We start from the raw sequence: 18241 nt of genomic DNA on the forward strand, positions 1-18241 counted from the left end.
TATTTTTTTCAGATATGTGTAACCAAATTACATTTAAGACGATGAAACATATAAAATATATTTGGATATTCAGATGTACTCCATGGTGTTGTTATTTTAGAGACAATTCAATATCGAAGAAATACTTCCTGCTATAAATTGTCCTGAGACATCATATACCGAGAACGATGTACCTATTCCATTTAAGGCACTAAATGGTTGTTGAAGGTATCATGTTTACATCCAGTGACAATTGTTACAATACTGTGATTTCTACTTTAAGTAATTGACACAAATAATTTGATATACATTTGAGTAACAAGTGAAAACGATACATTAAATTCACCTTGGAAATTCTTCCACGATATGTGATCACTTCCTCCTATCTTCTTCTAATACTCGAGTAAAAAATTATAAGACGTGCTCTACTAGAACAGTGCATTTACTTTGCAAATATCGCGAAGTATTTTAGGCACAACGTTTAAAGTAGTGTACAAATCAGAGCACTGTATGTTATTTTCATTTGATAATTGCGAAAATATCTTTGAGTAATCTTCTCAGAAGAGTGAGGAGCGTATAGAATTTATAATACCCTATTCATATCAATATAGAATGTGTACTAAAATATCTATCAGGCTGTGTATTACTTTTAAAGAGAAAATGAGCTATCACTGGATACAATGCGTTAACATAACGTAGTGTGGGTCTTCTAGGTGTGAAGTTTCGTATACATTCTCTGAATGCGGACAGCTGCGCCTCTCGAAGACAGTCTGATGAACGTACAGCAAACAGCGTAGCGCTGTGGTCGACGAGTTAATGCCGCCCTGTGGCGAGTAGAGGGCACCGGTGTTGCCGCGCGGTCGCTCGAACGCGACAGATGTGAGACAGCCTCTGTAGAAAGACAAAAAAGAATAATTAGAGTACCGCTTCAAGTCACCATACAACTGACAAACTATACGAAATAACATCAGTTCGGAAAGTCAGCCAGGCCTTTATAATCTAACTCAATGTACGTTGCTACAATTGTTAAGATCAGTAAAACAACTAGCCTTTACAGTGAGACTTTGCTGTTGTTTATGCCTAGACACATGTACAGTGAAAACACAGAAATTATTTGTCGAAGTTATGAATCAGCAAGCTTTGGTCACGGATTAGACAAAACTGTAAAAATATCAATACTTAGGCTGAACAATTGAGCAATGTCTGAAATCGGAAAATATTAATGTTTAAGCTTTGCATGTAAATATGCTCCGACAGATAATGGTAGAACTGAATGATTTTCCTGTACATGATGAATAGTTAGTGCAAACTGAAGCAGTTTGAGGGCAACGCGTCACGTAAAAGATATAGATTTTTTTTAGTAATAACAAAAGTTTTCGGTCTCGATCGCACGCTATTTTTATTAACATATGATCGGTGTCAATGCCTTATTCACCATCATCATGTATGAAATGCTTGCTAAAGTTTGCTGATCATTATACTGAAATTCACATTGACAAGCTACTCGTAGTTAAACATTTTGTATCTGATGAAATCACACTAAAACTTTTATTTTATTAACAGCACTGTGATCACTACATCCCAATGACTATGCTGCCATATATATATATATATATATATATATATATATATATATGTGTGTGTGTGTGTGTGTGTGTGTGTGTGTGTGTGTGTGTGTGGCGACCGTCAGTCGATGTAGCAATCGCAGTACTGTTAGTAATATAAAAATTTCTGATCATCGCAACAAATACAAACTGTGTGACTACAAACAGCGTATCAATGTGAACTGCAGTATCATGAGCAACAAATTCTAGTCAAGCAATTTATATGGCAAAGTTTGCAAAGACCCAATCGACAATAGCACAAGGCAAGTGGACACGCACAGTGATGGAGACTGGCGTGTATTTGCTTACAACGGGCTAAGCCCCTAACAGGTAGGCAGTGCAGTGAAACTTACCACGAGTAGTCTTCCTGGAGGCGTCGGCGCGTCGGCAGTCAGCCGTTGGCGCAGCGATAGAGAGGTAGCTAAGGCGTTCAGCGGTTGAGGCCGTGTCCGGCGAAGTGTCTGGGTGCTGTCGGGTACTTGCCGCTGCAGCACGCCGGCTGCGGCAGCAGCACGCAGGGGTAGTCGCGCGGCACGCGCTGTGTCGGCAGCCCGGACAGGCCGCGCACGTACGTGTAGGCGACGGGCGAGCGCAGAATGCGCTTCGGCGACTTCTTGTTGCTGCCTCCGCTGCCATTTCTTCCCCCCGAGGAGGAAGAGGAGAGAGCGGCGGCGGCTGCGGCGGCCACGGAGAGGCGGCTGGAGCGGCCGGCGTGGCCCGTCGGCGTGGCGGGCGACGAAGAGCTGGAGGCGCAGCTGGCGCTGTGGCTGCGGGCGTTGATGCTGAGCGACTGGAACACCTTGCGGAAGGCGTGCGCGCCGGAGCGGCCGCAGGCATCGCCGGCGTTCGGCGGCCCTGTGGTGCGCGGACTCAAGCCTACGCCCGAGTCGTCGCTGCCACTGCCGCTGGCGCCGGAAGAGGAACCGGCAGCGCTGTCTCCCTTGCCGGAAGAGCCGCTGCCACTGCCGGAGCAGGCTCCGGACGAGGAGGACCGCGAGTCGGAGTCGGTCGAGGACGAAGAGTCCTCGTCGGTCTCGCCTTCGAGCCTAGCCTTCTTCTGCTGCGCGGCTGTCTGGTGCTGCTGGCGCCGCTGGCGGTACCGGCCGAGACGCCGGCCGATGGCGCGGAACAACCGCGCGCCGCGCAGATCGGTGAGTTCGTGCGTGGGCGAGACGGGCGACACGCTGCGCGGCCGGCCGGCGCTGAGCAGCAGCAGGGGTGCGCTGTTAGACGAGGCGACTGCTTGTGCGTCCATGTCTGGCGAGCGTCGCTAACTGTGCGCTGCGGCCGCGGCGCACCCCCTTTATGCCCTCCACGGGGTGGCGCGGCGCATGCGCGACCGCCGGCCAATGGCAGGGCGGCGGCGTGTTAGCAAACACGGCCACCACGTGAGGCCGGCCGCCACCTCCGACCTTTCCGCCCCTTCCCGCGCTGCGTGCGTAGCCCGCGCGCCGGCAACCGCTTTTGCATAACTGATGCGGTGACAGGTTACACAAATACATGGGTGATCCAGTACGTAAGCTGCTCTTGATTATTCCAGGATACGATCCGTTTCCTAAGCACGCTATTACAGTCTAATCTAGCCGTAATCATCACGCTATTTGCAGAACATTTCTTTCACCCCGAGGCGGAGAATACGCTGTAACCAGTTCCAGACAAGTTAACACTATGTATAGGACCATCATTTAGGTCTAGATGCTCGCGTTATGTGTTCAGTGCTATTAACTGGCTATCTAGGCCCGCACAGCAGCACGGGTGGTCATGTACACAGGATGAGCACAAAATAACTTTACGCTGTTACGGTACGCTTATATCGACAGTCTTGAACGACAAAACCCTGAGATCACAGGGTGTAGGTATATTAGAATGAGAAGTTACGTAGATCAGGAAACGGGCAATTTTCATGTTATTAACAGAAACTGAAAATAGTCTTGTGGAAGTTATGGGGCCCCTTTGCAGGTGAACGATCGGTGATCCGAGTAGTTGATCAATAACAGCGGGCATCCAACAGTCGTGTGAGAAGAAGGAAGCCGCCAAAGAATCCGTTGACACATAAAAAGATTATGAAAAATGTAAAAAAAGAAGTTCCGTTCTGTCGTATCCTTATGTGAATCGATAATGATCTGTAGGTACCGCGCCAAGCGAGATAGAACGTGACTTGCAAAAGTAAAGACAGATTATAAAGGCTAGTTAATGATTTTAAGTGGCGCTTGTGTGTATATACTATGAAAGCTACAGTGTCGTGCAATTTAATTTCTGCTGGAAGTAATTTTGTAGCTCGGTTATGGATGGCTAACTATGCTGATCTCTGGTGATGGTACATGAATGAATTGGAAGCTTCTATTGATTATTGTCAATTATGGATAGAGGACTGATGCTATATTTTCCTAAATGACACTTTCTTTATTCTGTACAAGTAAGTTGCTCTTAGAAAGTTGTGATTTTACTCAGTAATCGTAAGATACAAGTTCGCCCTCGGCAATCTCTATAGCTGAAGGAAGTTAGATTCTGTTTGAATTTACGGTCTTATTCATGAATAGATAGGGAATTCTGCTCAAGTACCTTTTTGTGTAGGATCTCCCTGAAGTTACTTTTACATTGTGAAACTCCATGAGTCAAGTAAGGCCTTGGGTAGACTAAAGAACGTTCCGTCAAAGTAAGGGAGCTCCTACATAGTCATTCGCCACAACACTTTCAAAAATTCGTGCAAACTAAAAGGTACAACATATTCGCATCATAACTTTAATTGGTAATGGAGTAATTGTTTTTATTTTTTTATTTTATTATATATATATATATATATATATATATATATATATATATATTATTTTTTTTTTACATATGAGTGCAATTTTTGTTGCAGGCTGGCATTGTCAATGAGTGCTCGTGTAGATAACGGCAACTGTACCACAACATAAGAACTCTTGTGTTCTCAACTTAGCAAAAAGGCAGTCGGTAATTGCTATCCAAAGATAATTTCACACGAAGTTTCACCAGGAGCCACCCAGCATAGGCTCCATTTATGACTGGTACAAGCAGTTTGCAGAGGCAAAAGTCTCAGCCGCCCTCCCGTGCCACAGCAGAATGTTAATCCAGCTTTGAGTAGCATTGCAGCGAATCCCACAGAAATCAACACGCTGAGAAAGTCGTAAGCTTCAAATCACACAAACGACCGTAATGCGTAATCTTTTGAGCATGAAACAGTGTAGCTTACAGCTTACAGTCAGAAGATTATGCTGCACTATCTAACTTCTTCACCTCCAAGACGTTGGTAAGAATGGACAATGATAACGACACATCAAACACGTCAATTTTTAGTGACGAAGCAACGTTACATCGACACAATGCTCGTTTTAGGGGAACAAAAAACTCCCATTTCTCCTTCGAACTTGAAAGAGATCTGCCATAGATCAACTGTTCTATTCAGCGTCTAAAGGAAAGATCTACGGCCGCCACTTATCCACAGAAAAAACAATGTCAGACTTTTGCTACCACGACATACTTCCGTTGTGATTTTTGTTTTAGTTGCAAGAAAACTTTAACAATTTCATCTTGCAGTAAAATGCTGCACCCCCTCAGTTCCATTTAGCTATGCTGGAACAGCTAATCACAAATCTGGCTTGACGATGGCTCGGCCGTCCAGGTACTGGTGGTAACGTGTGTTGCATAAGGCCACCGCGATCAGCAGACTTAATCCGTTGTGATTTTCTTTTGGGATTATGTCAGAAGCTTTTGTCCAGCTTCGGCCACAACAAAAAACCACAGCTACAGCAGCGAATCGCAGCTCCGCTAGATTCCCTCATCACCGACTTCTTGCACAAGGTTTGCGAAGAGTATCATCTCAATGTTTGCTGTGTGAGCCAAGGAGCAAATTTCGAGTCCCTACGACGTGTAAAAATAACCTCCAGAGGTACTCTGTTAGCAGCATAAGGATTGATGTGAATAAGTTGTACGGATTCATTCTTTGAAGTTTTGAAAATGTAAGGGTTTTTTTTGTTTTACTTATGGAGTCCATATCAATGCAGTCTTTATTGTTCTTATTTTCATGCACTTTGCCACGATTCACGATATCAGATACCACACTATATATACAAACCAGTCAATAGTACGCTGTCGTTTATCGACTAATAAAGTCATCAGAAGATCAAAACAAACTGCAAAATGATTTAGACTAAATATCGCAATGGTGCTAATAGTAGCAGTTGACCTTAAATAACGAAAAGTGTGAGGTCATCCACACGAGTGCTAAAAGCAACGCGTTAAACTTCGGTTACACGATAAATCAGCCTAATCTAAAAGCCGTAAATTCAACTAAATACCTAGGTATTACAATTACGAACAACTTAAATTGGAAGGAACACATAGAAAATGTTGTGGGGAACGCTAACCAAAGACTGCGTTTCATTGGCAGGACACTTAGAAAATTTAACAGACCTACTAAAGAGACTACCTACACTACGCTTGTCCGTCCTCTTTTAGAATACTGTTGCGCGGTGTGGGATCCTTACCAGATAGGACTGAATGAGTACATCGAAAAAGTTCAAAGAAAGTCAGCACGTTTTGTATTATCGTGAAATATGGGAGAGAGTGTCACAGAAATGATACAGGATTTGGGATGGACATCATTAAAAGAAAGGCGTTTTTCGTTGCGACGGAATCTTCTCACGAAATTCCAGTCACCAACTTTCTCCTCCGAATGCGAAAATATTTTGTTGATGCCGACTTACATAGGGAGGAACGAACACAAAGATAAAATAACGGAAATCAGAGCTCGTACGGAAAGATATTGTAACCTCCCCGCAGATAATTTTAATTAAATGTTAATTTGAAATGGTGCCAAATGTAACCTCCTAACAAAAATAATGTTTAATAATAATGCAAAATGGAACCATAAACCAACAATAATATTAATTGAATAATGAACCATGAACGAAATGTAACCTCCTAACAGAAATAATAATATCTTGTAAATTTTATAAGGACAGCAGCGCTGACCTTCGGCCCTGTATTCTGAATAACAAAAGCAAAATTCTTACCTCAATAAAAACTGCAACTATATCTGCTCTTATTTATCGACACAGCTTCGTGCAATGCTGGAGTTTATTTTTTTTTTTTTTATTCTTGGAAGGAATGCATAGGAAATATTCTTTAAATTGAAATGAATGCTTTTTCTTCAAATGAGTGGAAAAATTCTTTACTTTATAAAAAAATTATTGTTGGGGCATTCTTTCTGAACAAATTAAATTACAATTAACATACATTATTAAATATGCGCAAGGCTGCTTCTTTACCTTCTACAACAATACTCATCCTCCAGAGTCCTGACCAGAGTCGCGACCAGAGCACACAGCCGACGCATGCCGACTCCCTACTACCGTATCCGACTGACTACTGCAGACTGACTACTACTGCAAACTCGCGCAGACTAGCGCGGACTAGCGCAGACAGACCTCTACTGTCGACTCGCGACAAGCAACAACTAACAATAAACTACTCTCTGGTCAGAGATTCTGTCCTGCCTCGCCCATCGCCGGCGAAGCATACACCTTACATAACCCTCCACTGGGGGGGGGGGGGGGGGGGGGGGGGGGGAGGGGAAATTTGGCAGCGATGGTGAGTCAATTGGACTTGCCATAAGCAACAAATTTTTCTTAATTAATTAACTTTACAATCACAGAATATATACATAGATATAGGTGCAGAACATGAAATAAAATATAGTGCACACGCACTGAGTACAGAACATATCAGGCAATTACAAAATGTGTACACAATGAGTACAAATGAAATGACATAAAGTGGACATGCACTGTAGTTCAGACTATATCAGCAAATCACAAAATGTATATACAATGAATACAAATCATGTTAACAAAATGACGAAAGTGCACACGCACTGTAATACAAAACATATCTGGGAATCACAAAATGTATACGTAATGAGTACAAATGGCATAAAGTGCACACACACTGTAAAACTCTCTAATATTTTTACAACAAATAAACCTAATGAGTACTAGTCATATTGACAAATGACAAAAGTGCACACGCACTGAAGTTCAGAACATATCAAGTAAAGACAAAATGTATACATAATGAGTACAAATAGCATAAAGTGCACACGCACTGTAAACCTCTCTAATATTTTTACAACACATAAACATATCAAGGAGTGAAATAAAGTGCACACGCACTATAGAAGTCTTTAGTATTTTCAGGACAACTAATCTTATTAACAAATGAAAGATAGTGCACACGCACAGTATATGTCTTTTTCATTTTACCAGAATTAGGAAAGGAATGGGAAGGATTGCGTCATGGTTGTAGCACTTTAGGTTGCACGCAGCTGCACTGAAAGTCCATATCTTTCTACAGAAGCACAACACCAAGTGAGACAATCTGAAGCTCTTTTCCTTGAAGTATTAATCAGTGTAGCCAAGACACTGAAATGTCGTAATAATATTTCATGCTATCATTTTGGTAGTACACTGGGTACACCAAACAGTGGGACCATAATAACATCTCCATCGCTCAAGGTGGTGGACAGCATGTCGTGTCAACACCTTGTTCTTGCAAAGTAGACCAACGTAGAATTAGTGCAAAAACCAAATATAGTGCTCCATGATCATGAGGATAGACAGGACAAATGGATATTGCAGTAATTTCTGGTAATTAGGTCAGAAGGTGAAGGACATTAAGTCACATAGTAGTCTTCATTGAGAATTACACTAGTCTAACAACTGATGTGAGTAACTGGTGGCACTCATCGCCCAGTTACTGAACATTTCTGTACCATGTATGTAGTATTACAGAATAATGTTCGTAAAATTATCTGAATATAGTAATTATTGGCACTCATTGCCCAGTTACAAATCATCAGAAGTCATCATTCAAAACAGAAGCTAATGAATGGCATAGTATTAACATAATTCACTTAATTATAGTAATCATTGGCATCATAGGTAATCTTATTACAATAAACAGTGGCATTAATTGGCCAGCTACAAAGCATTTTTTTTGTATTATTCAGAAGTCATTACTCAAAATGAGTTAATTATTGGCATAGCATTTATACATAATTAGTCTAATTATAGTAATCATTGGCATCATAGGTAATCTTATTACAATAAGCAGTGGCATTCATTGGCCAGTTACAAAGCATTTTTTTTTTTGTATTATTCAGAAGTCATTATTGAAGTGACATAATATTCAGAGCTGATCAGTATTATTCAGAACTCTCTTAAACTAGTAGCACTAATTGGGACTGGTAATTACTTTGTTTGCTTTTGAGTTATTGCTGCAAATGAAGATGTGTAACGTCATTCGTCATGAGTCAGCTGTAGCAAGGTTATGAAACAACGGCAGTATATGTGATCACATTTATAAATGATAGACACAACTGGGTAAAAAAAAATGCAAGTACTAGAACAGGTTTAATAAGTAACAGGTTTAGTAAGTATCATGAAAAGCTTCTCCTGGAAAAAATACAAAATGGATTATTGAGCTGCAAGAAGAAATATATATTATGCTGAAAAGTAGTGAACTTCGAATTAACAGGTAGTGAAATGTGTATAAAAGTATATGTGTTCTCTAGCTGTCCTCTCCAAAACCTTCAGTCATCATACCATGCAATATAAAACATACTGTCAAAACGAACTGCAACAAATACTTAAATAACTACATAGCATCTCTTAACTAACAGCAAATATATAAACTTCATCATTATTTTCATCTGCAAAGAAAAACTTCATTACCCATATCACCATAACTCCATTAATATCATCACCTGTAAAGAAAAATTTCATTATCCATAGTAGCATATTCTTCATCATTATTCATCACCATTCTTTATCATCTGCAAAAGAGTCACTTCATTATTCATTATACAACTATTCCTTGTTTCTATCATATTACATCACTAAAACTAAGATGTGTAGTTCTGTCTGACAGCCTGCATCAATCGCCTCGTATTCTGAAAGAAAAAATTAGTTAAGACTGCTATTCTACGATGTGTATAGTATATTCTTGTTAATGCTTGTTAATTCTGATCCATTTACTCTTCATCACGAGGTATTGCATCCTCTTTCGTTCATTCCGAAGGTGAAATTCCCATTTCTGTTTAATTTATTTCGTTTACACGTTATTTCTTTCTGAAAATGATGAACAAAGATTAATGTCTTGCATTTAATTCATATACCCATTAGATAAAAACTGGTTTATAGTAACATAACTGAGCATACAGCATAGCATGACAGAAAACGTAATATGTCAAAAACATTGACAGTGTTCAGAAGCAAAATGTACACAGTGTATCACAATGTAGCAGCAAGAAAAAGTAAAGTAGTCACGCTGTTTAGCTACCATAAGGCCAAATGTTAAAGTCAACTGGTGTTTGTTATATCTTAAATATTTCATAGTACATACAAACAAAACAGGAAAACAATCATACATACATAAAAAATGCAAAATATGCACGGTCTTGGGTGTATAACGACAAGAAATGTGATCTCTGCGTACAGCTTGTATGTTGTGTAGTTAATAGAGGCGAGAATTGAAGACTTTAATAGAGATAAAATTTGATAAAATTGATATATCACTAGATAGAATTGCATAATTATTCGTAAGATACGTAATTTTATACGGAAAATGTGCACTGTCTACTGTGTAACGACAAGAAAAGCGACCTGCTAACCTTACCTTGCCGGGCACTTGCCAAGAAAAAATTACGATAATCATCAGTAAGTAGTCACATAAATATAATCGCATAAGTGGTCATAAAATGTGTAAGTTCATCTGGAAAAATATGAATGGTCTGATGTGTAACGACAAGAAAAGCGACCTGCTAACCTTACCTTTCCGGGCACTTGCCAAGAAAAAATGCGATAATCATCAGTAAGTGTTCATGTGGATATAATTGCATAAGCGGTCATAAAAAATTAGGAAATGGCATTACAGTGTGATAAATCATAAAGTATTTTCATTCAATAAAAGGTTTGATGTTGGATATGTGGTGGTTCACTTTGGTTTTTCTGGTTCTCAAAGTTTCGATGTGTACTACATTGGCGTGAGGAACGCTGCGAATCCGATATGGACCTGCGTATAGAAGCTCAAATTTACTGCATCTACTCTTTCCTTTGTTGGATAAATAGTGTGTACGTACTAATATCTTCTGTCCAATGTGAAAGTCACGGCGTGTACAAACCTGTTTTTGCTGTCTTCTCCGGCGCTCTGCGGCACTTTGATGTTGTTCAGCGCAATGTCAATTATTTCATGGTGTCGTAGTCGACGAGATGTAGGAAATGTTACTAATTCTTTAATTTTGTTAGGTGGTTCAACATTTCTCAGTATAACAGACGGAGATAGCATAGTAGATTCATTCGGTATGGAATTAATTACATCTTGGAATGAGAGTACGTGTGTGTCCCAATCAATATGTTTTTTATGGCAGAAAATTCTACACAGTTTACCAATTTCTTTCATTAATCGTTCACAAGGGTTCGAAGAAGCATGGTACCCGGATATATATATCGGAGAAATGTTTCTAGCTCGTAACATACGTGTCCATATAGCAGATCGAAACTGTGGTCCATTGTCGGAAATTACTTTCAACACATGCCCTACATGAAATAGAAAATGTTTTACAAATGCTTTCGAAACAGTTTTAGCAGTAGCTTTGCGTAACGGAGTGAAGGTAACAAATTTTGAAGTGAGTTCAACAGCGACAAAGATGTAGCAAAAACCTCTATTAGTTCTGGGAATCCGACCAAAAATGTCTACAGCGGCCATGTGTCTTAATTAAACAGGTACAGTGGGATGTAATGGAGGAATATGTGAAGTCGTATCTGATTTAGCTTTCTGGCAGATTTTACATGACGCTAAAACTCGTCGAATACGTTTCTCCATGTTGGTAAAATAACAGTTCTGTCTCAGTATAAGAAAACATTTTCTAGCTCCGTAATGTGCGTAACTTAAATGAGTATACCAGATTAATTTATTAACAAGTTCATCAGGAATGCATAATAACCAATTGTTGCTGTCAGGATGAGAGCAGCGAAACAGAATGTCATTGCGTACAGTGTAATGGTCTCTAATGGTAACATTATTCCTATCTTGCCGAAGGTGTTTAATCTCTTTCCATACGTTGTCTTTATTCTGCTCTTGTGCTATGTCTTGTAATGACGACGAAATGAAATTTTCAAATGCAACTTGTTGAATGTACATGACGCTGAAATTTGCTTTGCAGACGTTGGTTGCGATGTCTTGCTGATTGTTGCTGAGAGAACGGGATAGTGCATCTGCTACAATATTTTGTGTACCGGGAATGTGAACAATTGTAAAATTAAATTCCTGTAGATAAAGTTTCCATCTGCTTAATCTGTCGTGTGTAAATTTAGCCGAAAGTAAAAATTGTATCGCTCTGTGGTCTGTGTAAACGGTCGTATGTCTTCCATAAAGAAAATGCCGAAATCTCGTAAAAGCCCATACAACACATAATGTTTCACGTTCAGTAACAGAATAATTGCGCTCAGCAAGTGACAGAATGCGACTTGCAAAAGCGATGTTTTTAATTACTGTACAACCATCTTCTTCAATTTCCTGAAAAATATGTACGCCTAAAGCGGTGTTAGAACTGTCGGTGGCAATAGAAAAATTTCTGGTAAGATCTGGGTGCGATAAAAGTAGTGCATTCAACAAGGCTTGTTTCAAATAACATTCTCGTGAACAAGATTCTGCGTGTCAAAAGTATTGCTTGCGTTACTGCAATATGCAACCTGTACTGTATCTAGTCAAATTCTATCTGACGTGTCATTATTTTCGGGAGGATGCTGTAGCATTTCAACTATTTGTACTGTTCTGTTATTTCTTCCTGACGTATTACGTTCTGGATGATACCTACTGTCTGGTTCATTCATGATTATTTGTTGTGGCGGATGTTCTTGCTGCTGATAAGATAGACTGTTATTAAATGTACGCTGAAAATTGTGCTCATTATTTTTACGTCTGTTGTGATAGTCATTTCTGTACGGTGCATTGCGATAGGAATTGAAATGGTGTGTTTTCTGTACGTAGTTATTTCCTTGTTGCTGTGCGTTACTGTTTGTTGGAGCTGATGCTATATGTGCACGCGGCGAAACATTAAAGCCTGGTTGACCTTGTAGACTGCATTGTTGGTTAGGTATGCTAACCAGCTGGTTTTGTTGCTATTGCGGTGAAAAACCTCTATTATTACTAAAATGTGGTTCCTATTGCTGATAATTTTACACATACTCATGATTAAAATTTTGTCTGTTATTAAAATTATCGTGGTTGTCATTTCTGGAGCGTCTAATGAAAAATTGTCACTTTCGGTAAAAACTTATCATATCGGTTTTTCTTTAATCTTTCTTAATCCAAGGTAGAGCAATAGTTAAAGAGCTGTTTTGATAGATATAAAGGATAGTAGAAGAAAAGGCAACAGTGCAGAAAACTAAAGATGAAACAGCACTACTACGGCTCGGGGCCCTGTGCACGCTATGGCACATACTCATTAAAGTGTAATGAATCCCCTGAGGTTTATTACGCGCTGCAAATACATTTTAGCTTTTGCGTTACAGGCAATGCTGGTGAAAATTCAAAAATAAATTGCTGTATCCATGCTAATTTTAGTTACTGCATTACACGAAATGTTGGTAAAAATTCAAGAGCAAATTGTCGTATCCAGTTCAAAGCTAGTTTCTGCGTTACAGACCAAGCTGGTGAAAGTACAAAAATAAATCGACATATCCAGTTCAAAGCGTATACCTGTGCTCTGTCATTTTTAAATTCCTTAGATTTTCTTACGGATAAAAATTGCTCGTAATCAACGTTATCGTCTCTGACTTTGTGAACAGGTTGAGCATTGCATGAGAATCTATTTGTCTGTGTCTTTTCGGATTTTAAGTCACGTAGTTTCTGTAAATTACTTAAGTTATTCTGGCTGTGTGAGTCTGACAAGTGATCGGAATGTGCTGTATGCTGTGACGTGTTATTGAGTGAAACAATTTTAATTTCTGTCACTTTAAAACATTCGTCAATTTGGCTATTCTGTTGTTCACATTTCTTATCGACTTCCGTATCCACAGTGTGTGAAAGTTCTGGTGACTTTAAATTAAACTCGTCGTGTAACTGTGTCGCATTTTCAGAACATTGTTCAGCGACTGCATTAATTTCATCTATAAGTGATTCTGTTGTCGCTAAGGCAAAAACTTTTTTCATTTCTGTTACTTTAATACGTTCGTCAATGTGGCTGATCTGTTGTTCAAATTTCTTATCGACTTCCGTATTCAGAGTGTGTGAAGCTTCTGATAACTTTAAAGTAAACTCGTCGCATAACTGTGTTGCGTTTTTAGGACATTATTCAGCGACTGCACTAATTTCATCTCTAACTGATTCTGTTGTACCTGCATGGCTATTACCTAATTCTTGTGCAACAGATCTAGTTTCCTCACTACTATTACTAGCAAAGCCTTAATTTCTTCACGTAATTGTTCTTTTGTATCATCACGTTGCACGGTAACGGCTGTAATCTGTTCACTAAGTTGTTTGTTCTGTTCGTTAAGGTTGTCGCGTTTTTCATTCGACAGATTGAAACTTTCATTAAGTTGTTCATTAAGTTGTTTGAAATGGTTGTCGAAACTTTCATTAAGTTTGTCGTATGTTTCATTAAGTTGTTTGAAATGGTTATCTAGTATTTCATTCCGCTGTTTGAAACTTTCATCAAGTTGTTTGAAATGGTTTTTCTGTCTTTCATTCCGACGTTTGGCATCTTCATTCATTTGTAGCAATAATGCTATAATTTGATCCACGGTAACATTACCTACTCTATTCTCTGTGCTGTTTAATGATGTATCTGCAATTGTCACGTTTTGTGTATCCATTTGAATATTCTGTGATTCTCGAAAAGGTTTTCCAATCGGATGTGCACTGTTAGTCCCTAAATCGGAATTAAATAAATCTGACGTACTTGGAGTACACTGTTCATTTTCATTAGAAAAAATTGTCTGTTCGTCACGTAAATTTTGCAAACCGGGTGTGTCAAGCTGGGCAGCGCTCATTGCAACAGAACGCCCCGCGTAATCAATTGTCGTTAAATTAACAGAGGACACAATTGAATTCATTTGTTCATCATTAGGATCAAAATTATTACAAGTGGTCGGTACGCACTGATTGTCTGTAAATGGAGGAATGTCATCATTACACTGTGTATCGCAAGTACTATCGGTCAAATTATTTGGATCGGCTATTTCACTCATTGTACATCGCGATGTACTGTTAACAGTTTTTCGCGGCATTTTTCACTAATCAAAATTATTCACAAATGAAACAAACACAATGCAAAAATGCAACAAACACAAATATAACAAAGAGCAACAAATTGCCGATGATCTGTGGAAGAAAGAGTGACAAATTAGTAAATGCGTTGCGCAAAATGCTAATTACATTTAAGGAGGAGGAGGAAATTCGTGTTTAACGTCCCGTCGACAACGAGGTCATTAGAGACGGAGCACAAGCTCGGGTTACGGAAGGATGGGGAAGGAAGTCGGCCGTGCCCTTTCAAAGGAACCATCCCGGCATTTGCCTGGAGTGATCTAGGGAAATCACGGCAAACCTAAATCAGGATGGCCGGACGCGGGATTGAACCGTCGTCCTCCCGAATGCGAGTCCAGTGTGCTAACCACTGCGCCACCTCGCTCGGTCTACATTTAAGTAAATAAGAGCAGATATATGACTACTTATCAGAAGATTCACAAAGAAATACGATCCTGGTCCGGATGTCGCCAAGTGTAACCTCCCCGCACGAATTGAATGATGAAAAATAAGAAAATGGAGCCAAGTGTAACCTCCCAACAACAATAATGTTTAATAATAATGCAAAATGGAACCATAAACCAACAATAATATTAATTAAATAATGAACCATGAACGAAATGTAACCTCCTAACAGAAATAATAATATCTTGTAAATTTTATAAGGACAGCAGCGCTGACCTTCGGCCCTGTATTCTGAATAACAAAAGCAAAATTCTTACCTCAATAGAAACTGCAACTATATCTGCTCTTATTTATCGACACAGCTTCGTGCAATGCTGGCGTATATATTTTTTTTTATTCTTGGAAGGAATGCATAGGAAATATTCTTTAAATTGAAATGAATGCTTTTTCTTCAAAAGAGTGGAAAAATTCTTTAAATTGAAATGAATGCTTTTCTTTAAAAAAGTTACTTTATAAAAAAATTATTGTTGGGGCATTTTTTCTGATCAAATTAAATTACAATTAACATACATTATTAAATATGCGCAAGGCTGCTTCTTTACCTTCTACAACAATACTCATCCTCCAGAGTCCTAACCAGAGTCGCGACCAGAGCACACAGCCGACGCAGGCCGACTCCCGCAGACTACCGTATCCGACTGACTACTGCAGACTGACTACTACTGCAAACTCGCGCAGACTAGCGCAGACAGACCTCTACTGTCGACTAGCGCAGACTCGCGACAAGCAACAACTAACAATAAACTACTCTCTGGTCAGAGATTCTGTCCTGCCTCGCCCATCGCCGGCGAAGCATACACCTTACAATATAGGTGTTCATTATCTCCGCGCGCTACACGAGATTGGAATAATAGAGAAATGTGAAGGTGGTTCGATGATCCCTCTGCAAGGCACTTAAATGTGATTTGCAGAGTATCCATGTAGATGTAGATGAATAGTAGCCTAACAAGTGTATGATCTCTTATGCTTTACTTCTGAATGTAAATTCGTTTGAGACAGATCGTATTTCACAAGCGAATATTGCAATCCCACAACATCTCTAAGAGTACTTTTACTGAAATAAAAAGACATAGACATTGATCTTGCTTAAAGAAAAATACACTGCCTAGCAGCGTGTTTCTTAACTACGAGTAAGAACCTTCGTCATACGTACGAGAAATGTATTCGAAGTTGCGAATATTGACAACATCAGCTGTATAATGGAATGACGACGACGAGAATTTGTGCTGAACCGGCATTCGAACCCGGATTTTCCGCTTATCGCGAGCGGTCGCCTTACCATTAGGCTATCCGAGCACGACCTCACAACGTACCCAAATTTCCCTATGTCGTTAACCATGTGTCTACAACCTGTACTCGTATTCCCACTATGCATGTTCCTGTACAGGGGAGACAGTCGCTCGCCCGGTGTCAGCAGATAAATACGATATTGCAGTGCCTGTGTTATTCCGAATTACGATGAACTGTCCTTTCCGGCCGGCCGCGGTGGTCTAGCGGTTCAGGCGCTCAGTCCGGAACCGCGCGACTGCTACGGTCGCAGGTTCGAATCCTGCCTCGGGCTTGGATGTGTGTGATGTCCTTAGGTTAGTTAGGTTTAAGTAGTTCTAAGTTCTAGGGGACTGATGACCACAGATGTTAAGTGCCATAGTGCTCAGAGCCATTTGAACCATTTTTTTGTCCTTTCGGACATACATGCATGTCCGAAGAAACAGGCACTGCGGTGACTACAGCCGCTACGAAATACAATAAATGTATTCGCAGTTGCGAATACGGACGATCATCAGCTGTATAATGGAATGGCGACAATGAAAATTTGTGTCGGACCGAGACCCGAACCCGGATTTCCCGTACGAGAATACAGATAATGGACGTACAAGTACAGTTTCTCTGTTTTATTTGCTTTGTTTTAGGGCGCAAAAACAACTAAGGGCATACGTTCCCATGTTAGAACTGTACAGCACGAAGACGAAAAAGTAGTTAAAAGCGACTACACAAGCCCAGTCGACGGGCCGAGCGAGGTGGCGCAGTGTTTAGCATACTGGACTCGCATTCGGGAGAACGACGGCTCAAACTCACGTCCGGCCATCCTTATTTAAGTTTTCCGTGACTTTCCTAAATTGTTTCAGGCAATTGCCGGGATCGTTCCTTTGAAAGGACACGACCGACTTCCTTCCCCATCCTTCCTTAACCTGATGGGACCGATGAAGTCACTGTTTGGTTCCATCCTTCCAAAACAACCAACCAACCCAATCGACGGAAGGAAAGTCAGCTAAAAACAGGAACTTCCTCTTGGACAAAGTTCACAAAATATGCGACAGAGACAACGGAGGTCCTGAACTAAGCATTAAATGTACTATTGCTGCGACGGATAAAAAGTAAAACGCCGGTGACAAACAGCGCGTCGTACGCTAAAAGGCCGATAACTCAGAGGACAAACATAAATTAGAACATAAGTGGCTAAAAGAAGAGCATTCTCCCAGGAAATGGCGAACCGTCAAATGTTGGTGACAATGGGCACAAAGTTTGAGTCTGGCTGTGAGTGGTCCTCGGATAGCCAAATGGTAAGGAACTGTAAATCCCAGTCCGAGTGGCGGCCCTGCACAAATTTTCAGTGGTGCCATTTCATTATACAGCTGACTGTTTTCCATTTCGCAATTGCGAATACTTTTCTTGTATTTCACAACGGCTGCAGCCGCCGCCTTCCATGTTCCTTCGGACACTGCATCGTACTTCGGAATAACACAGGCACTGCAATATTGTATTTGTCATATATTTCTGTATTGTGCTGCCTCGGCTGTTAACATTTTAAGTTATACGTAAAACACCATCTCAGCCAATGTCAGTTTTCTCTACCGGTTTTGGTCATT

The 18241-nt window shown here is 40.2% G+C and overlaps 1 protein-coding gene across 1 annotated transcript; it reads right to left on the minus strand.

Annotated features, from left to right (window-relative positions):
- Positions 1–566: 566 nt before the first annotated feature.
- Positions 567–2838, minus strand: LOC124606201 (putative lysozyme-like protein). Its single transcript, XM_047138170.1, has 2 exons — positions 1937–2838; positions 567–870 (listed from the first exon to the last, which is right to left on the minus strand). The coding sequence occupies exon 1, from the start codon at positions 2836–2838 to the stop codon at positions 2014–2016; it is 825 nt and encodes a 274-aa protein (XP_046994126.1). The 3' UTR covers positions 567–870; positions 1937–2013.
- Between the last annotated feature and the right edge of the window lie 15403 nt (positions 2839–18241).

This window comes from Schistocerca americana, chromosome 3, assembly GCF_021461395.2.
Source record: "Schistocerca americana isolate TAMUIC-IGC-003095 chromosome 3, iqSchAmer2.1, whole genome shotgun sequence".
NCBI classification, from domain to species: Eukaryota; Metazoa; Arthropoda; class Insecta; order Orthoptera; family Acrididae; genus Schistocerca; species Schistocerca americana.